This window comes from Dendrobates tinctorius, unplaced genomic scaffold (genome assembly GCF_039654945.1).
Source record: "Dendrobates tinctorius isolate UK_male_01 unplaced genomic scaffold, ASM3965494v1 ptg000103l, whole genome shotgun sequence".
Classification (NCBI taxonomy): Eukaryota; Metazoa; Chordata; class Amphibia; order Anura; family Dendrobatidae; genus Dendrobates; species Dendrobates tinctorius.
Window position 1 is genome coordinate 1,815,614 of NW_027361771.1, and position 22,161 is coordinate 1,837,774.

At 44.1% G+C, this 22,161-nt stretch overlaps 1 protein-coding gene across 3 annotated transcripts in view; it reads right to left on the reverse strand.

The window, feature by feature from the left end:
- Nucleotides 1-22,161, reverse strand: part of UNK (unk zinc finger) — a 124,723-nt gene that overhangs the window by 16,709 nt on the left and 85,853 nt on the right. For 2 of the 3 annotated variants that reach the window (XR_012234555.1, XM_073587923.1), the window contains exons 10-12: nucleotides 12,426-12,611; nucleotides 12,225-12,290; nucleotides 1,386-1,560 (exon numbers count right to left, since the gene is read on the reverse strand). Coding sequence is in view for 2 of the 3 variants with exons in the window: in XM_073587923.1 (XP_073444024.1) it covers nucleotides 1,386-1,560; nucleotides 12,225-12,290; nucleotides 12,426-12,611 (427 nt within the window). In the remaining variant the exon portion in view is untranslated. The remainder of the gene's footprint in view (nucleotides 1-1,385; nucleotides 1,561-12,224; nucleotides 12,291-12,425; nucleotides 12,612-22,161) is intronic. The other variant, XM_073587924.1, reaches the window with a different exon arrangement.

Genomic DNA, 22,161 nt, shown 5'->3' on the forward strand with positions numbered 1-22,161 from the left:
CATTTGACTTTTTGAACGCAAAATTGGCTGAAATCAATGATGGCACCATGTCGCGTTTGGAGAGCCCCTGATGTGCCTAAACAGTGGAAACTCCTCAATTCTAACTCCAACCCTAACCCCAACATACCCCTAACCCTAATCCCTACCCTAACTATAACCCTAACCCCAACACACCCCTAACCCCAACCCTAACCATAACCCTAACCACAAGCCTAACCCTAATCCCAGCCCTAACCCTAATTCCAACCCCAACCCTAATCCTAATTTCAACCCTAACCATAACCCCAACCCTAACCGAAAAATGAAAATAAATACATTTTTTTATTTTATTATTTTTCCCTATCTAAGGGGGGGTTTATTTACTATTTTTTTATTTTCGTCACTGTGATAGGGTCTATTCACAGTGAACAAAATGTACCTGGAATGAATGAATGGAATCTGCCGGGTGCCGGCAGGCAGATCTCGGCAGGTGCACTGCGCATGCGCCCGCCATTTTTTTTTTATTTAACTGGAACAAGATGGCGGCGCCCATGGGGAAAGGCCTGGAGACAGAGGGACACCGGGAGAGACACCGGGAAGTACCTGGGGGGAGGGGGTGGGATCGGACAGCGGGGGGAGCGGAGGACAGGACTGAGGGCAAAAGAGGGGAGCGGAGGACAGGACAGAGGGGAGAAAATACTGACGGCGGCAGCAGATCGCCACCGTCAGTCGTTGGCGGCGGCAGATCACGGACTCCAGCCATGGCCGATGATATTGCAGCATCGGCCATGGCTGGATTGTAATATTTCAACAAGTTTCATTGGTGAAATATTACAATTATTTTGATTGGTTGTTGAAAGTGAAACAGCCAATCAGAGCAAAGCCACCACCCGCAGGGTCAAGTACAGGTCCTCCTGTACCTACGGGTCGGGTGACATTTCAGTAACCCCAGTCATCCGACCCGCAGGAACGCGATTCGCTATGACGCCACATAGGCGTCACAGGTCGGATTGGCACCGACTTTCATGAAGCCTATGTGGCGTCACAGATCGGAAAGGGGTTAATACTTATCCACTGCCAATTAGTACAGTTATCCACAGTAACTGCAATGAAAGGAATGGCATTTAAGCCAACTTTATGAGAGTCCATCACCGGTTTGAGTGGCACAAGTGATATTTTTAACCAACAGAAATGAAGAAATAAATTGAAGTGTGGCCTTTCTAAAATAAGAAATAGACAAAAGCAGATATAACTTTGCTATGTTCCCTTGCAGGGGTATATAGAAATGTTTTATTTTCAGAGTGACAACAGCTTCTTGTACTGAAAGATCTCTCCACGTTTATTGAGAAATGAAAGGTTTGCATCGCTACTTACATGAGATTTTGCAAAGGCAACAAAATTCTCACCTATTACTGATTCTACAGTGTCACTGGTTGGGTAGAAGGGAAGGGCATTGGCATTCATACCGGAGGTACCACTTATAGCTGCTGGACTGGGAGGTGTAGCAGCCAGGCTAGATGTGATGCTAGAGGAAATGCTTGAGGTCATCGGGCTTCCCATGGGCAGGATTCCTAGGGCATCCTAGAGCAATAACAAAAGTAGGAATGTGAGCATCTGAAAGGGCTAAAACATGATACTGGTCATTTACACATTAGCAGAAAAATTCATCAACGAATATTACAATGCTCATTCAACCATGACACCCAGTGACCAGACATGGCCCCTGAAAAAAATAAAAATATTACAATTTTTTTTCCAGGGGCCATATACAGTGGGGAAAAAAAGTATTTAGTCAGTCAGCAATAGTGCAAGTTCCACCACTTAAAAAGATGAGAGGCGTCTGTAATTTACATCATAGGTAGACCTCAACTATGGGAGACAAACTGAGAAAAAAAAATCCAGAAAATCACATTGTCTGTTTTTTTTTTCATTTTATTTGCATATTATGGTGGAAAATAAGTATTTGGTCAGAAACAAAATTTCATCTCAATACTTTGTGATATATCCTTTGTTGGCAATGACAGAGGTCAAACGTTTTCTGTAAGTCTTCACAAGGTTGCCACACACTGTTGTTGGTATGTTGGCCCATTCCTCCATGCAGATCTCCTCTAGAGCAGTGATGTTTTTGGCTTTTCGCTTGGCAACACGGACTTTCAACTCCCTCCAAAGGTTTTCTATAGGGTTGAGATCTGGAGACTGGCTAGGCCACTCCAGGACCTTGAAATGCTTCTTACGAAGCCACTCCTTCGTTGCCCTGGCAATGTGCTTTGGATCATTGTCATGTTGAAAGACCCAGCCACGTTTCATCTTCAATGCCCTTGCTGATGGAAGGAGGTTTGCACTCAAAATCTCACGATACATGGCCCCATTCATTCTTTCATGTACCCGGATCAGTCGTCCTGGCCCCTTTGCAGAGAAACAGCCCCAAAGCATGATGTTTCCACCACCATGCTTTACAGTAGGTATGGTGTTTGATGGATGCAACTCAGTATTCTTTTTCCTCCAAACACGACAAGTTGTGTTTCTACCAAACAGTTCCAGTTTGGTTTCATCAGACCATAGGACATTCTCCCAAAACTCCTCTGGATCATCCAAATGCTCTCTAGCAAACTTCAGACGGGCACGGACATGTACAGGCTTAAGCAGTGGGACACGTCTGGCACTGCAGGATCTGAGTCCATGGTGGCGTAGTGTGTTACTTATGGTAGGCCTTGTTACATTGGTCCCAGCTCTCTGCAGTTCATTCACTAGGTCCCCCCGCGTGGTTCTGGGATTTTTGCTCACCGTTCTTGTGATCATTCTGACCCCACGGGGTGGGATTTTGCGTGGAGCACCAGATCGAGGGAAGTTATCAGTGGTCTTGTATGTCTTCCATTTTCTAATTATTGCTCCCACAGTTGATTTCTTCACTCCAAGCTGGTTGGCTATTGCAGATTCAGTCTTCCCAGCCTGGTGCAGGGCTACAATTTTGTTTCTGGTGTCCTTTGACAGCTCTTTGGTCTTCACCATAGTGGAGTTTGGAGTCAGACTGTTTGAGGGTGTGCACAGGTGTCTTTTTATACTGATAACAAGTTTAAACAGGTGCCATTACTACAGGTAATGAGTGGAGGAAAGAGGAGACTCTAAAAGAAGAAGTTACAGGTCTGTGAGAGCCAGAAATCTTGATTGCTTGTTTCTGACCAAATACTTATTTTCCACCATAATATGCAAATAAAATGAAAAAAAAACAGACAATGTGATTTTCTGGATTTTTTTTTCTCAGTTTGTCTCCTATAGTTGAGGTCTACCTATGATGTAAATTACAGACGCCTCTCATCTTTTTAAGTGGTGGAACTTGCACTATTGCTGACTGACTAAATACTTTTTTTCCCCACTGTATATCCTCCAAATTTCATTACTACAGGATTATATTATATAGAACTAGGGAAAATAAGGCTGAATAATGCACACTGCGTCGAAGCAGTTAGCTGAACATATATGCTGTGAAAACATCCTGTATTGTATGCTAAAGTTTCCACAAGACCCCACTAACCAGATGGAGACCAAAACAGTGTCCTTTTGCCTTCAGTAACCATCCCTTTTATTTACCAGTACAGGAAGGTGCCGCAGAGTAAATATAAATATGCTAGATGGAGGCCCGATGCTATTGCATCAGGAGGGCGGTAATGTCACAATGGGGGCAGGCTTTGCAGCGCTGAGAATCTCTCCCCCTCATGTGCTCACCCACCTATCCACTCTCTCTTTCCCCATGTGCTGCCTTCTCCCGTCTGTGCTCTCTTCTTTGACCTGTCTACCCCAAGTGCTATCCCCCTTGTCTGCTGTCTCTCTCCTTCCTGTGCTATGTTCTCCCCTCATGTGCTGTCCCGTTTGAGCTGTCTCCCCCCTGTGCTCTGTCTCTCTTACCCGTGCACTTTCTCTCTCCCCCATCTGTTGTCTTCTCCTCTCACGTGATCTCTTCTTTGATCTGTGTACCCCATGTGCTCTCCATCTTACAGCAGGAGACCGTAGAGGATAGGGGATACATTTTGTGAGATAAAATATTGTTTAAAAACAGTCAGTGAAATATTTTACCTCACAAAATGAATCCTCTGTGATCCTCTGCTGTAATGTCAGTATTGTCTTTTGTTTCCTCCCCTGCCCAAGAGATGTGGTATGCTCCGTACACGGTCAGACACATACAAATTTTAAAATGAGCTTTCGTTTGTGGGAAAACCCCTTTAATGTGACCGGCCTCCTCTGCCGCCGCGATCAGCCGAATGATTCACTGTGCCTGCGCGGAATTCACACAAGCGCAGTAAATCAGACCGCCGCCATCTTTGAGCAGACAGATAATGGCAGTCGCATATAAACAGCACATGCGCTCCTCCGATACAAAGATGGCGGCGGTCAGTGAATCATTAGGCTGATCTCAGCGGCGGCGTGTTTGCGATGGTGTTCTGCTGGTGGTACCGCGCAAGCGGCTGCCTACAGCGTATACAGTGTGTGTGGTGCGTACGGCATATACAGAGCGTGTGTGTGTGGTGCGTACGGCATATACAAAGCGTGTGTGTGTGGTGCGTACGGCGTATACAGTGTGTGTGTATGGCGTATACAGTGTGTGTGTACGGCGTATACAGTGTGTTTGTGGTGCGTACGGCGTATACAGTGTGTGTGTGGTGCGTACGGCGTATACAGTGTGTGTTGTGCGTACGGCGTATAGTGTGTGTGTGTACGAGCGTGTCAGTGTGTGTGAATGTGAGTGTGAGAGTGGGTGTGTGACTGAGTTTCAGAGAGTCAGTGTGTGTGAATGTGTGTGAGTGTGTGAGCGTATGAATGTGTGAGTCTGAGTGTGTGAGTGTGAATGTGTTGCGTATGGCGTATAGAGTGTGTGTGTGTTTGTGTGGTGTGACGGTGTTCCACTGGTGGTACCAGCAGCAGTTTCCATATTGTGACACCCATCTCTTGGGTGTCCCAATATGGCGGTCGGTGAACTTCCTCCCCTTGGAATTCTGGGATACGGTGACATCTGGACAGAACAGGAAATGAAAACATTACAAGGCAATTATATAAATAGATTATAGGTGATGGATACCAATATATGGCATTCATCACAGACCTCTGTTACACATGCATGTCCTTACATTTACATCTGGTGGTAAGATATGTATAGAAATCCATGATATTTAGGGTATGATCAGACAGTGGATTTTTACTATGCAAAATTTCAATGTGCATTTGCTTTGGAATCAAAGCCAAAAATATGACTGGTGCCATGATTTGCACAAATACCTTTTAGGTCAGTGTTTTTTGTATTGAAATACATACAGAAATTTGAAAAAAAGATTTCTGTGAACATACTTTAACTCCCACATGTTTACTGTCAGTAGTAAATGTGGAAAAAACTAGAGGGGTGCAATCTAAAACCAGAAAGCTTGACTCTACTTATTCAATTATGGACCAAAAAGAATGCAAGTACCACTATGCCTTCCAGTGAGTCTCAGCAACACTCAGTGTAAGGGAGCAGGATGTTGTTTTTTTTTCATACCTTTTAACATTTTCACTATGTCATTAATGTGGTGTATAATTTTGAAATGCTTATGATCATTATAATATCCTAAAAGGTCTTATTATAGCCAACCACTTTAATACAAGTCCACCTTCTGAGGTCACCCCCCCAAAAAATATGATATTGTTTGTGGAACTTTCCATTTTCTACATAATACATGAAGTCCACCAGACCATGGTGGTACATAGAGAGATGGGCTGAAAGCATGGAGTTTACCCCTACAATCTACATATGGCTTAGGACTCATTATGATGTCTGATTTTTCATGTATGAACTCCCAACCCTTATCCTGGGAAACTTCAACATCCCCATTAACAGCCCCACTTCCACATCTGCATCCCAGCTTCTATCACTAACCACTTCTCTAAGCCTCTCACAGCGCTCAACCTCTGAGATACACAAAGACGTTAACACCCTTCACCTGGTCTTGGTCCGGCTCTGTTCAATCTCCTACCTAAATAACTCCCCCTTCCCCTCTCTGATCACAACATTCTCTCCTTCACGCTCACAAATCCTCGCCCACCCCAGCACACTCCTACCTACCACACATTCGGAAATTTACAAGCCATTAATGTTCATACACTTTCAGACTCCCTACATTCATCACTGTCCCCAAACTCCTTTTTTCCTGTCCTGATCTGGCTGTACATCACTACAAAGACACTCTCAGAAGCACCCTTGACCAAGTAGCGCCCCTCACCCTCAGAACCTTCAAACACAGAGTAAAACAGCCCTGGCTCACATCGCAAACTCGACTTCTCCAGCGATGCTCTAGGAGTGCTGAACGCTTATGGAGGAAAACCCGCACACCAGAAGACTTCATCCACTTCAAATTTATGTTAAGAACCTATAACTCTGCCCTTCACCTCGCCAAACAGACCTACTTCACCACCCTGATCATCTCACTATCCAACAACCCCAAGAAACTTTTTGACACCTTTCACTCCCTCCTCAGGCCAAAAGCACAAGCCCCCATCACAGACATTTGTGCTGATGACCTGGCCTCCCACTTTATAGAGAAAATAGATAACATCCGTCAGGAAATCCGCTCCCAACCATTAAGTGCTGTGACTCCCATACCTCCCTGCATTTCTCCTGGCTCACTCTCCACATTTGATCCCATCACAGAAGAAGTCTCCCGACTCCTCTCTTGTTCTCGTCCGACTACATGCACTACCGACCCCATTCATTCACATCTCTTCCAGTCGTCACAACTCACCTAACTACAATCTTTAATCTCTCCCTCTCCTTGGGCATTTTTACATCCTCCTTCAAACACTCTATTGTTGCTCCATTATTAAAGAAACCCGCTCTTGACCCATCCTGCACAAACAACTACAGACTAGTCTCCAATCTCCCTTTCATCTCTAAACTCTTGGAGCACCTAGTCTACTCCTGCCTTACCAGTTACCTCTCCACTCACTCCCTCCTAGACCCTTTACAGTCCGGCTTCCGCCCTCTACATTCGACTGAAACTGCACTCAAAGTTACCAATGACCTTCTGACAGCAAAATGTAACAGTAGCCACACTCTGCTCATTCTTCTCAACCTTTCTGCAGCTTTCAACACTATTGACCACCTACTCTCTAGGCTCCAGTCACTAGACATTAACCCCTAACTGACATCAGACGTACTATCCCGTCCATGGGACCCGGGCCCCTATGCCCATGGACGGGATAGTACGTCTACCGCGATCAGCGGCGCCCACGTGGTGAGCGCCGCTGATCGCGGCCGGGTGTCACGGACCGCCCCCGACACGTTAACCCCTTGCACACCGCGATCAAACATGATCGCGGTGTACCGGGGGTTAAAGGGAAGCATTGGCAGGGAGGGGGCTCCCTCCGTGCTTCCCAGAGCCCCCACGGCAGTGCAATGTGCAGCGCTGCTGCGGGGGGTTCCTTTCCTGCAGGCACCCGAATCCAAGATGGCGACGGGGGCCTTCAGGGGCCTGCAGGAAGCTGGCTTCCTCAGTGCCTGCAAAGCGCAGGCATGAGGAAGCCTTGTGCACTGCCTGTGACAGATTGCTGATCTGTCACAGTGATCTGTGATGTGACAGATCAGCGATCTGTCACAGGACAGTGATGTCCCACCTGGGACTATTTAATAAAGTTAAAAAAAAAATAAAAAAGTGTTAAAATAATAAAAAAAAAAAAAAATCGCCAAATAAATTAGAAAAAAAAAAAATATTCCCCCAAATAAATCCATTTTTTGGAAATAAAAAAAAACAAAAAAACAATAAAAGTACACATATTATGTATCGCCGCGTCCGTAACGACCCGCCCTATAAAACTGTCCCATTAGTTAACCCCTTTAGCGAACCCCTTAAAAAATAAAAATAAAAAACGAAGCAAAGAATAATTATTTATTATCATACCACCAAACAAAAAGTGTAATAACGCGCGATCAAAAAGACGCATATAAATATCCATGGTACCGCTGAAAACGTCATCTTGTCCCGCAAAAAACGAGCTGCCACACAGCATCATCAGCGAAAAAATAAAAAAGTTATAGCTCGCAGAATAAAGCGATGCAAAAATAATTATTTTTTATATAAAATAGTTTTCATTGCATAAAACCGACAAAACATAAAAAAACGACCTAAATGAGGTATCGCTGTAACCGTACTGACCCGAAGAATAAAACCGCTTTATCAATTTTACCGCACGCGGAACGGTGTAAACGCACTCCCCCAAAAGAAATTCATGAAACGCTGGTTTTTGTTCATTCTGCGTCCCAAAAATCGGAATAAAAAGCGATCAAAAAATGTCACGTGCCCGAAAATGGTACCAATAAAAACGTCAACTCGTCTCGCAAAAAATAAGACCTCACAAGACTCGGTGGGTCAAAATATGGAAAAATTATAGCTCTCAATATGTGGTGATGCAAAAACTATTTTTACAATAAAAAGCGTCTTTTAGCGTGCGACAGCTGCCAAACATAAAAACCGCCATAAATAGTAAATCAAACCCCCCGTTATCACCCCCTTAGTTAGGGAAAAATAATAAAATAAAAAAAATGTATTTATTTCCATTTTTCCATTAGGGTTAGGGCTAGGGCTGAGATTAGGGTTAGGGGTGTGTTGGGGTTCGGGTTGGAGTTAGAATTGGGGGTTTCCACTGTTTGGGCACATCAGGGGCTCTCCAAATGCAACATGGCGTCTGATCTCAATTCCAGCCAATTCTGAGTTGAAAAAGTCATATGGTGCTCCTTCCCTTCCAAGCTCTGCCTTGCGCCCAAACAGTGTTTTACCCCCACATGTAGGGTATCAGCCTACTCAGGACAACTTGCAAAACAATTTTTGGGGTCCAATTTCTCCTGTTACCCTTAGGAAAATAAAAAATTGGGGGCAAAAATATCATTTTTGTGGAAAAAAATGATTTTTTTATTTTCACGTCCGAGCGTTATAAACTTCTGTGAATCACTTGGGGGTTCAAAGTGCTCACCACACATCTAGATAAGTTCCGTGGGGGGTCTAGTGTCCAAAATGGGGTCACTTGTGGGGAGTTTCAATAGTTTAGGTACATAGAATCATAGAATCATAGAATAGTAGAGTTGGAAAGGACCTCCTGGGCCATCTGGTCCAACCCCCTGCTCAAAGCAGGATTCGCTAAATCATCCCAGTCAGATGTCTGTCCAGCCTCTGTTTGAAGACTTCCATTGAAGGAGAACTCACCACTTCTCGTGGCAGCTTGTTCCACTCATTGATCACTCTAACTGTCAAAAAGTTTTTTCTAATATCTAATCTGTGTCTCCTCCCATTCAGTTTCATCCCATTGCTTCTAGTCTTTCCTTGTGCAAATGAGAATAATGTTGATCCTTCTTCAATGTGACATCAGGGGCTCTCCAAACGCACATGACACCCGCAGACCATTCCATCAAAGTCTGCATTCCAAAACGTCACTGCTTCCCTTCCGAGCCCCGACGTGTGTCCATACAGTAGTTTTCTCCCACATATGGGGTGTCAGCGTACTCATGACAAATTGGACAACAACTTTTGGCGTCCAATTTCTCCTGTTACCCTTGGGAAAATGAAAAAATTGGGGACTAATTGATCATGTTTGTGGAAAAAATACGATTTTATTTTCATGCCCTGGCATTATAAACTTCTGTGAAGCCCTTGGGGGTTCAAAGTGCTCACCTCACATCTAGATAAGTTCCTTAGGGGGTCTAGTTTTCAAAATGGGGTCATTTGTGGGGGGTTTCCACTGTTTAGGTACATTAGGGGCTCTCCAAAGGCAACATGACACCCGCAGACCATTCCATCAATGTCTGCATTCCAAAACGTCACTTCTTCCCTTCCGAGCCCCGACGTGTGCCCATACAGTAGTTTTCTCCCACATATGGGGTATCAGCATACTCAGGACAAATTGGACAACAACTTTTGGGGTCCAATTTCTCCTGTTACCCTTGGGAAAATAAAAAAATGGTGACTAAAAGATCATGTTTGTGGAAAAAATATGAATTTTTTATTTTCACGCCCGGGCGTTATAAATTTCTGTGAAGCACTGGGGGGTTCAAAGTGCTCACCACACATCTAGATAAGTTCCTTGGGGGGTCTAGTTTACAAAATGGTGTCATTTGTGGGGGGTTTCCACTGTTTTGGTACATCAGGGGTTTTCCAATCGCGACATGGTGTCCGATCTCAATTCCAGCCAAAAACGTCAAATGGCGCTGCTTCCCTTCCGAGCTCTGCCATGCGCCCAAATAGTGGTTTACCCCCACATGTGGGGTATCAGCGTACTCAGGACAAATTGCACAATAACTTTTAGGGTCCTGTTACCCTTGGAAAAATAAGAACTGAGGGTGAAAAGATCATTTTTGTGGAAAAAATAGGATTTTTTAATTGTACGGCTGTATGTTATAAACTTCTGTGAAGCCCTTGGGGGTTCAAAGTTCTCACCACACATCTAGATAAGTTCCTTAGGGGGTCTAGTTTCCAAAATGGTGTCATTTGTGGGGGGGTTTCCACTGTTTTGGTACATCAGGGGTTTTCCAATCGCGACATGGGGTCTGATCTCAATTCCAGCCAAAAACGTCAAATGGCGCTGCTTCCCTTCCGAGCTCTGCCATGCGCCCAAATAGTGGTTTACCCCCACATGTGGGGTATCAGAGTACTCAGGACAAATTGCACAATAACTTTTAGGGTCCTGTTACCCTTGGGAAAATAAAAATTGGGGTGAAAAGATCATTTTTGTGGAAAAAATATGATTTTTTAATTGTACCGCTGTACGTTATAAACTTCTGTAAAGCCCTTGTGGGTTCAAAGTCCTCACCACATATCTAGATAAGTTCCTTGGGGGGTCTAGTTTCCAAAATGGGGTCACATGTAGGGGGTTTCCACTGTTTAGGTACATCAGGGACTCTCCAAACGTGACATGGCGTCCGATCTGAATTCCAGCCAATTTTGCATTGAAAAAGTCAAACGGCGCTCCTTCCATTCTGAGCGCAAGTTATTTGAATTAAATTTTACCACTAACATGAAGTACAATATGTCACGAGAAAACAGTGTCAGAATCACCGGGATCCATGGAAGCGTTCCAGAGTTATGACCTCATAAAGGTACAGTGGTCAGAATTGTAAAAATTGGCCCGGTACCTCAGGGCTCAGTCCTTGGCCCCCTTCTCTTCTCTCAGTACTGGGACACGTCTGCTCTTTGCCAATCGTTACATTGGCTGCCCATTCATTACAGGATCCAATTCAAAGTACTTGTTCTCACCCACAAAGCTCTCCACAGTGCGGCACCCCCCTACATCTCCTACCTCATTTCTGTCTATCGGCCTAGCCGTACGCTGCACTCTGCAAACAACTTTCGACTAACCACTGCACTAATCCGTACATCCCACTCCCGAGTCCAAGACTTCTCCCGCGCTGTGCCAATCCTCTAGAATGGTCTACCCCCAAGAAACTAGGACTATCCACAATTTGCACAATTTTAGGCGCTCCCTCAAAACACATTTGTTCAGAGCGGCCTATCACGTTCACTAATCAAAGTCATTTTATGTGGAAGTGTGTGTGTAGCCCATTCACTATCTCCATCTATCCCCCACTCCCTCAAGATGGCTGGACCTTCATTGTAAATACACCATTTTAAATACACACCTGTACTTTGTATCTCCCCCATCTCATTGTAGATTGTAAGCTCTCAAAAGCAAGGTTATCTAATTTTGCTTTAATTATTGTATTCTTAACGTTGCTACTTATGACTTGTGTTTTGAAACTATTAAACCGTAAAGCAGTGCGGAATATGTTGGCGCTATATAAAGATTATTATTGTTATGTATGCAAAAAAGAATCCAAGCGCAGTTTGTGATTTTCATGGCCCCACAGACTTGTATGGGTGACTTTGCTTCATTACTCTGATCGAAAACAAATATGTGTCCGTGATTTTTTGTGGACACACGACTCCCCCCCCCCCCCCCCCAAACAAAAAAAATTAAAAATCATGGACATGGGAACAGCCCCATGGATTAGAAGGAGTATATGACCATGAACACCATAGATAGAACTCATTCATGATTCATAGACGACGTCTGAATGAGACTTAGATACATGCATAGAGGTAACTGATGGGAAAAGCACTGCAGGGGGAACCTAATTTCAGTAGAAAACTTTAAACAGCAATAAAAACATCAATGTAAAGGCTGGAAATACACATTTATTGACACAAAAGCATTATTATATGGATCGATGTCGGCCTCACCTGTTTAGTCTGCAGTAGAGGTTGTTCTTGACTTCTGTGTTCCAATGAATGTGGTTTTAACTTTGCCTTTGTGAAACAACAGAGAGATGGTAAAACCTATTCATAGCAGCTGATCCACAGCATTCTGGAAACAGCCGGGGTCATACATCAGTGTACAGCCTGCAGACTGAAGACATACCAGAAAGTGATTGGACTACTGACCTGGCTTTTAAAGCTTTTGAGATAATCTGTTCCTATGGAGTCTTCTCTCTCACATCCGGGAGCTTTTTTATAGCTGCCTGGCAGGTCACCATGAAAACCAAGGTTATCTAAACTGTGAGGTTTGCCAAGAGATCCAGGAGGAGATCCACATAGGTTATTTGGGCTTCCTAAACTTGCACATAGCATCTGAGAGAGAAGTGATCAAAGCTTGTATTAGATATCACAAAAATCTGCTAAACAATGTGTCTGTTTCTATTCAGCTCATCCAAAGCAAGTAGCTGATTTTTCTTTTTACATTTCTCAGTTGTAAGATATCACAATGGGGAAAAAAGCCACTATGCAAATCATCTGGATGAAGAAGATTCTACTGCTTTGGGTTTACAGCCCCTCTAAAGAAATATGTGCATCCGCATCCGTGGTAAAAGAATATGTGTAGTCTGATGATGCAGTCTGTGCTGTTAGTGTTAGCTAATCTTTTGCAAAGACTTTCAGCCATTATAGGACATTATCTGATGTACAGTGCCTTGCAAAAGTATTTGGCCCCTTGGAACTTTTCAACCTTTTCCCACATATCATGCTTCGTGCGTGGCGAAATGCAACATGCTGCGTTCGGCGCACACGGGCGCACCTTCAAAAGTGCGCAGCGCACGGCAAAATCCTGCTAGTGCACGGCCAGCGCACGATCTGCGCATCCTATGCTAAAGATAGGGTGCGCAGATCGCAAGCGTCCATGTGCGCTAGTAGGCGGCGATGACCGGAAGGGGCGGGCAGGGAGCCGGCAGGGGGCGGGGCTTAGCGGCAGCCGTGCGCAGGCCGTCGCTGCGCTATAAAGCGCAAATGTGAAACCGGCCTTAGCTCCACAAAGACCAGCAGGAAGGATGGAGAGGCTGAGAAAGACAGTTAACAGGTTAACTTCTCGATGTCTGAACCCACGCTGAGTGAGATCCTAGCAGCAATCAATGCCTATAATTCCACTCTGAAGGATGTAACCACTCAGATTTCAGAGATGAAAGCGGACATATCCTGTATAAAGCATGATCTACACACAGTGAATGAGAGAGTGGGTGAGTTGGAGAGGCGAGTGGGCATAACTGAAGATAAATTGACCCCTGTGACTCGAGACCTGGGTAGAGCTATCCACAATATATCTCTATTGATCAGCAAAGTTGATGATTTGGAAAATCGCTCTCGCAGAAGCAACCTGCACCTGGTGGGGGTCCCGGAGAGAGCGGAAATCCGAAATCTGGCTGCCTTTCAGGATATGTGGCTGACAGATGCCATGGGAAAGGACATTCTCTCCCCGGTTTTTTCCATAGAGAGGGCGCATAGGGTCCCGGCTCGACCTCCCCCACCTGGGACACCCCCACGGCCCATTCTCCTGAAACTCCTGCATTACAAAGATAGTGACGCCATCCTCAGGCGGGCTAGAGAACTTCAGGAACTCCCCACTGATGGCAATAGGGTTTCTATATATCCAGACTTTTCCCTGAAGGCGCAGAAAAAGAGGGCGCAATTTCTAGATATCAAGAAACGTCTGAGGAATATCCAAATTCCCTATGCTATGCTCTACCCAGCCAAGCTACGTGTGGTGGCCAAGGGGACTACTCATTTTTTTGACTCTCCAAAAACCGCCCTGAACTGGCTTGATGATAACGAGAAAAACTTACGGAGGAGCATACATTGACAACAGCACTTTCTGGCAATTTTTACGGCATCTGTTGCTAAGCCGGTGGCTCTAATATCCACTTGCACTTGGATTTTTTCATCCTTGCAGCTGTGGATCTGGATGATATGCGGAATAGCCTTAAATTGTTTGTCCTACCACACCAAAACTCATGCAGATTTTTGGTTGACTTGAACTTGAGGAGGGGCTGAGTGCCATCTAGTCCGGCCGGATGGCGGGTCTCCTTGTGTGGAAATTTTTGTATCTGCCTATGTGCATGACACACTGCCTTAACTGTGGTGTTGGCCTAGTTTTCTTAAAGGCCCCTAATCTCTCTTCTAGAGAGAAATGTTTTGTTGTGTGGATATTGTTTGGGTTTGTGTGTGGGGGTTTCAGTATGGAACAGATGCTCCCTAGGGGGCCCAGGTTTCAGTTATATTATGCAGGCATAGTCAACTTAGATAATTTGAATATTTTGGTAAACAATTATATAAATATGATATGGCTCAAAACGTGAACCTATTGGCCTGGAACGTAAGAGGGTTGGGGAACGCCAATAAAAGGTATGCAATTTTTTCATCCCTCCGTAAATATCACCCAGCTAATGTTTGTTTGACAGAAACACATTTAATCAGGGACAATCTCCAGACACCTAGAAACCCCTGGGTGGGTGCGTCATTCCACTCAGTGTATTCCATGCATGCTCGAGGTGTTAGCATTCTAATTCATCGCTCCATCCCGTTTGTGTGTGACAGCTCTTCTTTTGATGCAGATGGAAGATATGTTTGTCTGGTCTGCTCTGTTTATGGTATTCATATGATATTGGTTGCCCTGTTCATCCCACCCCCCTACTCTGGTGAAGTTCTTAGGAAAATATCTCTTTTTATTAGCAAAAACCCTCCTGCCCCAGTCCTAATGTTGGGAGACTTTAACAACTACCTCCATCCCTTCTGGGATAAATTCCACTCAGGTATTTGGCGGTTAAAAAATCCTAAACTTAAAGTCTATTCCTGTTACTCCTCATCCCACCACACATTGTCAAGAATTGACTTGGCGATAGGCTCTGATTCGATGCGGACTCTGGTGGCCGAGGTCGAATATGTAACAAGAAGTGTTTCGGACCACTCACCCATTAGAGTGCAGCTGAGATGGGGAGCTGACGGAGTGAGGAGTTGGGCCCCATGGCGGCAAAACCCAAATTGGCTTCTTCTGATTAATGGGAATACTATAGAAGGGTGTAATAAGGAAAATCTACATCATAATATTGACACCGCCCCGCTAAACATTGTCTGGGATGCTCTTAAGGCTTTTTGTAGAGGGGTTCTTTCAAAAGAAATTTACCAATTTAAGTCCAAATTCAGAAGGTTGACATCCTTCCTCCGTGAAGAGGTAGATAAATATGAACTTGAATTTACTAATACATCATCAGACTCCAGTAGGAGGCAGTGGGAGGAGGCTCAGAAAGTATACCTCGGACCATTTACTTGACAAAGCTGAGCATAAACGTTTTTTCTATAAGCAGAAGTTCTTTGAGGCGGGAGAAAGTACGGGACACCTATTGGCTTCTGTTATTAAGGCACAGGAGGGCTTGGCCCATATATCGAGTTTACATAATACAGAGGGGGTAACTATCACAGATAATAAGGACATCTTAGCAGAGTTTAAAAAGTATTATTCTGAACTGTATGCTTCTAGGGCCTCGCCTTGCAAGGGAGAAATGGACACATATCTGTCTAAGATAAAACTTCCTAAACTTTCTAAGCATGCAGTTGAGGAGTTGGCCCCTGATGTTTGAGGAGCTGGAGTATGCACTTTCAGGGTTTCCGAATGAGAAGGCCCCAGGGTCGCATGGTATCCCTGGTGAATTTTACAAACGCTTCAGTAGTGTTTTACTGCCTCTGCTGCTAAAAGTCTTTCAATCTGCAAGTGATACGGGTCAGCTCCCTCCATTCATGCTAGAGGCTTTTATAGTGGTCATCCTTAAGTAGGGTAAGGATCCCCTCCATCCTGAATCTTACAGGCCCATTTCTCTACTCCAGACGGATGTTAAAATTCTTGCCAAAGTTCTCTCGGTCAGACTGGCTAAGGGTATTGCTGGGCTCATTCATGAGGATCAGTCGGGGTTCATGCCGGGGAAGTCTACTGCCATTAATTTGCGTCGGTTGGTCCTCAATATGCAGTTAAGTTCTCCTGAGGCGGGGGCCAGGGCGGTGCTATTGCTCAACGCAGCTAAGGCCTTTGATACGGTTGAGTGGAGTTATCTTTGGAAGATTTTAGAAAGAATGGGGTTTGGCCCTAAGTTCTTGGCCCTCATTAAGCTACTCTACAATGGTCCGTCAGCTAGGATTAGGGTCAATGGTGAGTTGTCTGGGGTGGTGGCGATGTGGAGGGAAACAAGACAGGGATATCCTCTGTCGCCCCTCCTACGCCGATGCATTGCTAAGTGTGAAAGTACCTTTAGTCTGACACCCCTGTTAGATAGATTTGTAACTAAAATTGATGCATGGTGTAGACTTCTCCTATCAGTTGTTGGGAGAGCAAATCTCATCAAAATGGTTTTAATGCCTCAACTGCTCTATATACTTCACAACTCCCTGGTGTGGATCTCGGCATGGTGCTTTTAGAGGGCTCATAGGTTATTCAGACAATTACTTTGGGAAAAAAAAGCAGGCTCGAATCCGTCTGGAGTACCTACAAAGAGAAAAAACAAAGAGAAAAAACAAATGGGGGGCTGGCTAACCCGAATGCTTGGATTTACTATCTGGCGGCTGAGATTCAGCCACTGAAGGGCTGGGATCAGTGTGGTGCACTGGAGTAAAATGGGCGACTGGCAATTCAGAATAGCCCCTCGAGAGTACCAATGTATATGGTAGACACCCGGGGAAGGGGAAACAAATTATCTCAAGCTGCAACTCTGGCTATGATCTATAAGGTTTGGGATAGAGGAACGCACCTGTTGGGTGGTTCTGATTGCTCTTTGTTTACACCATTGTGGCATAATCCTAGTCTCCTGGAATTTCAAACTTTAGAAGGCTGCTCTGATTGGGAGGCGAAGGGGGTGACGACGGTGGCACACATTCAGTCTAAAAATACATTAAAACAGTTTGAACAACTGCGCACTGAATTTGACATTCCCCATAGGTTTTTCTACAGATTTTTACAGCTCCGGCATGCAGCTCAAATCAAAACTAGAGATCTTAGTATAGATCCTAGTTCCTTGACAATGTTGGTGGGGGACTTGGGCTCCAGAAGAAGACTGATTTCCTGCATCTATAGAATACTTCTCAATGCATTCCACAATAAGTACCTCCTTTGCACCAAAGATAGACAGGAGGAGGATGTTGGCCAGCTCTCAGATGATCAATGGGACTATGTATTGAATTTAGTGCCCTGTCTTTCGTTATCGGAGGCCCAGAGATTATCGCAGATTTATCCAATACATTGGAAATATAAAACGCCTGCGTTCTTGCACAAAATCGCGATAAGGAGTGACTCGTGCTGCCCCCGATGTATCCTACCTGATGCACACCTTATGCATATGTTCTGGGAGTGTCCTTCGGCTTGGAGAGTTCTGGAATAATGTTCTGAATACGTTGGCAAGAGTTTATGGTACAAGATTGCTCCCTGATCCAAAGGTCTGTGTGCTGGGTATTATACCGGATATTCCTGTGGAAGACCCGCTGGCGATCGGTATGGCTTGAATTTTATATATAGCACGGAAAACTATTGCCTTGCATTGGAAGCAATCTGCACCCCCGACGGTGGAAGAGTTTATTAATAGAGTCAATAGTTCTAGAAGGCTGGAAAAAGGGAGTGTATATTAAAAGAAAAGCGATCGGAAAATTTGATAAAATCTGGAGCCCCTGGCTTAACACCCCAGGTTTGCCATCCCAAATTTTGCTGCTGGAGAATCTGTTCCCTATGCTTCGTTAATTATGGTACCCCTTATTCCCTCTTGGTTCCATATGATCTTTTGCTTTATTGGTTTCATGAATATGTCTATTGCTCATTTTGTACTATGTGCCTGACTGTTCATAGTTCTATGCTGTACAAGTCTTATCTTGTTTCATATTGTCCCCCTTAAGAATTGTTTTTTTTTTCTACTATACATTTATAGGACACATTCTAAGGGACCCATGGTTACATTAGTTATAATTTGATAATGGGGGGGGTTGGTTTGTGTATAAGAGGTATGCCTCAAATCTGTATGTTAAAACTGTGTGTGCCTTGTCTCAATTTTGTAAGTTAAAACCGTTTAATAAAAATAATCTGATTTAAAAGAAAGTCAAAAACTGAAAAGTGGGGCGTGCGATATTATTCGGCCCCTTTAATAACTTAATACTTTGTTGAACCACTTTTTGCTGCGATTACAGCTACAAGTTACTTGGGGTATGTCTCTATCAGTTTTGTACATCGAGAGACTGAAATTCTTGCCCATTCTTCCTTGGCAAACAGCTCGAGCTCAGTGAGGTTGGATGGAGATCGCTTGTGAACAGCAATTTTCAGCTCTTTCCACAGATTCTCGATTGGATTCAGGTCTGGACTTTGACTTGGCCATTCTAACACCTGGATACGTTTTTTTGTGAATCATTCCATTGTAGATTTAGCTTTATGTTTGGGATCATTGTCTTGTTGGAAGACAAATCTCTGTACCAGTCTCAGGTCTTTTGCAGACTCCAACAGGTTTTCTTCAAGAATGGTTCTGTATTTGGCTTCATCCATCTTCCCATCAATTTTAACCATCTTCCCTGTCCCTGCTGAAGAAAAGCAGCCCCAAACCATGATGCTGCCACCACCATGTTTGACAGTGGGGATGGTGAATTCAGGGTGATGAGCTGTGTTGCCTTTACGCCAAACATATAGTTTGGCATTGTTGCCAAAAAGTTCGATTTTGGTTTCATCTGACCAGAGCACCTTCTTCCACATGTTTGGTGTGTCTCCCATGTGGCCTGTTGCAAACTTTAAACGACACTTTTTATGGATATCTTTGAGAAATGGCTTTCTTCTTGCCACTCTTCAATAAAGGCCAGATTTGTGCAGTGTACGACTGATTGTTGTCCTATGGGCAGACTGTCCCACCTCAGCTGTAGATCTCTGCAGTTCATCCAGAGTGATCATGGGCCTCTTGGCTGCATCTCTGATCAGTCTTCTCCTTGTTTGAGATGAAAGTTTAGAGGGATGCCCAGGTCTTGGTAGATTTGCAGTGGTATGATACTCCTTTCATTTCAATATGATCGCTTGCAGCGCTACTTGGGATGTTTAAAGTTTTGGAAATCATTTTGTATCTAAATCCGGCTTTAAACTTCTCCACAACAGTATCACTGACCTGTCTGTTGTGTTCCTTGGTCTTCATGATGCTCTCTGTGCTTCAAACAGAACCCTGAGACTATCACAGAGCAGGTGAATTATACGGAGACTTGATTACACACAGGTGGATTATATTTATCTTCATTTAGGACAACATTGGATCATTCAGAGATCCACAATGAACTTCTGGAGTGAGTTTGCTGCACTGAAAGTAAAGGGGCCGAATAATATTGCATGCCCCACTTTTCAGTTTTTGACATTCCTCAAAAATGTAAAATAACCAATAAATTTCGTTCAACTTCACAATTGTGTTCCACTTGTTGTTGATTCTTCATCAAAAATTTACATTTGGCATCTTTATGTTTGAAGCATGATATGTGGGAAAAGGTTGAAAAGTTCCAGGGGGCCGAATACTTTTGCAAGGCACTGTATATGTTTTAATTCTATCTATTGTATTTGTGTACTTTTCTGCCATCTACTGGCCGTTGTTATGTTATATTATGCAGTTCATGTAGTATTACTGTGCTTTACCCATAATACCTTTCTTTCTGCAACTCCTCCTATCTTTATCTCACTTCCTTCTTCTTGGTCAGTGCCATCTTGGACAACACATGCTCACATGCTTCAGGACTGGAGAAAGGATTCTCTTGTTACCTCTAACTTCATTCTTCTAATATCAGCTCTAACTCCTACCTCATCTTCATCCCTTCATTACCCTGAAATTTCACCTCATCTCATCAAGGTACTGCAAATAAAACCTGTTGAATTCATCACTGCATCATCCTTCCGGATTAATCACGTGCGGCTCATCAGGAATAGAGGCACAAGTTAGCGAGTTAACGCTACCTGTCATTGCTTATACAGAGAACCGTATTCACATCCCTCAGACACATCTCACATCTGTATGCATATGCATTTTCTGCTAGCAAGTCTATGACGGTCCGCCATCTTAGCTAAAGCATGTCCACAAAAAGCACTGTGGATCCCTCTGTGAAAGAAGCACATCATATTCCTGACACTGCAGATGCTCCAGGAGCAGAGTCCACACTTACTACAGAGAGAACTTTGTGACAACTATAGATGAGTTCCATGATAACCTATATCCTTTATGGGGCAGAGTTGATCATTATTTAGCAGCTCTTCCACGCTCTAACAATGACGCAGCAGATTTAACCTCCATATTGAATCATTTATCTGTCGCCTATGATCGCTACCAGAGACTGTCTGAAAAGGACATCACATTCCTGAGTAACTGTGATATGGAAGATGCCCCAACTGAGCTTTCTGAAAGGGAAACTCTTCTCCAAAAAAGGACCTCATTAGTGTGAGATGCACAGGATAAAGCAGAACTCTGCATCACACACCTTCAAGACATTAGATCACACTGCACAACGTCAACCAAAATCACATCTCAATGTTCCAGATCATCTCACTCCAGGAAGTCAACATTGTCTGACAAGCTACTGGAAATTCGTGTGTCTGCAGAGGAAGCTAGAGTAAGAAGTTCCTTTGCTAGGAAGGAGGCCGATATGGAAGCCTAATTAAAAAGGAAGGAGGCTGAGACAGAAGCCCAAAGAAACGAGATGGAGGTTCCATTGAAAATACTCCAAACAGAAAAGGAAGAAGCAACAACCCTTGCTAAACTGAAGGTCCTTGAACAAGCACTAGGTCAAAGATGCTGATATGAACTGCCTTTTTCCAGGAGAGAAGGAGGACCCAGCTGATCGAACTACTGACTACGTGCGAAGACATTTAACACCCGTACCCGTACCAGTGCTACCTCCGTTCTCCCACATGGATGCACCCACATGGATACACCCACAAGACAAGAGATGTCGCCACTTACTCCCGACAAGGTAACTTCGAGCACTAATCCACAATTTAGGCCGCAGCCAGCAGACCTTATAGAGACTAAACCACAGCTTCAACCCTCCCTCATGCCGCATCATTTCGTCCTGATTCGTCGCAGTCATATAAGCCAGAGAACTTACATTCCCCAGGGATACTACAAGTTAATCCTGCAACTATGACCAGGAGATCGGACATGTCTGACTTCGCCAGATACATGATTCGCAGGGAGTTAATATACTGTATATAAGTCTCTCAAAGTTTGATGTCCCTGCCGAAAATTATAGTCTGGAAGTTGATCTTTCAAGCAGTAATTCAAAACCTTAACCTCACCGACAAGGAACAACTGGATTTGCTTGTTAACTGGTTAGGCCCTGAATCAGGGAGCGTATCAAGACAATAAGGGCAGTTCACGTGGACCACTCAAATGCAGGTCTTATTGCAGCATGGGAGAGACTGGAGCAAACCTAAGGCAGCTCCGAAGCCATAGAGTGTGTCTTATTTAAGTGACTGCAAACCTTCCCAAAGATAACTAACAAGGACATCTGAAAACTTCAAGACCTGAGCGACCTGCTAAAAGAATTAGAATTGGCAGACTTTTTCACACGTATTTCAGTACTGAGTTACCTTGATACTGCTCATGGCGTGAATCTAGTAGTGTCCAAGTTGCCATATAGCCGGGAGAATAAATGGGCAGGATACGGCTCATGGTATAAAAGACAGCATAACGTGTCTTTTCCTCCCTTTTCACATTTTTCCAGATTTGTCAGTGATCAAGCTCTGAAGAATGATCCCAGCATCGATTTCACTGAATCTACTCCACCAGCGTCATCGTCATCATCTACAAGGTATAACATTACCAAACATAGAGCGTTAAGCGGCACAGTATACATGAGAAAGACTGATTGTCTTTAGCTG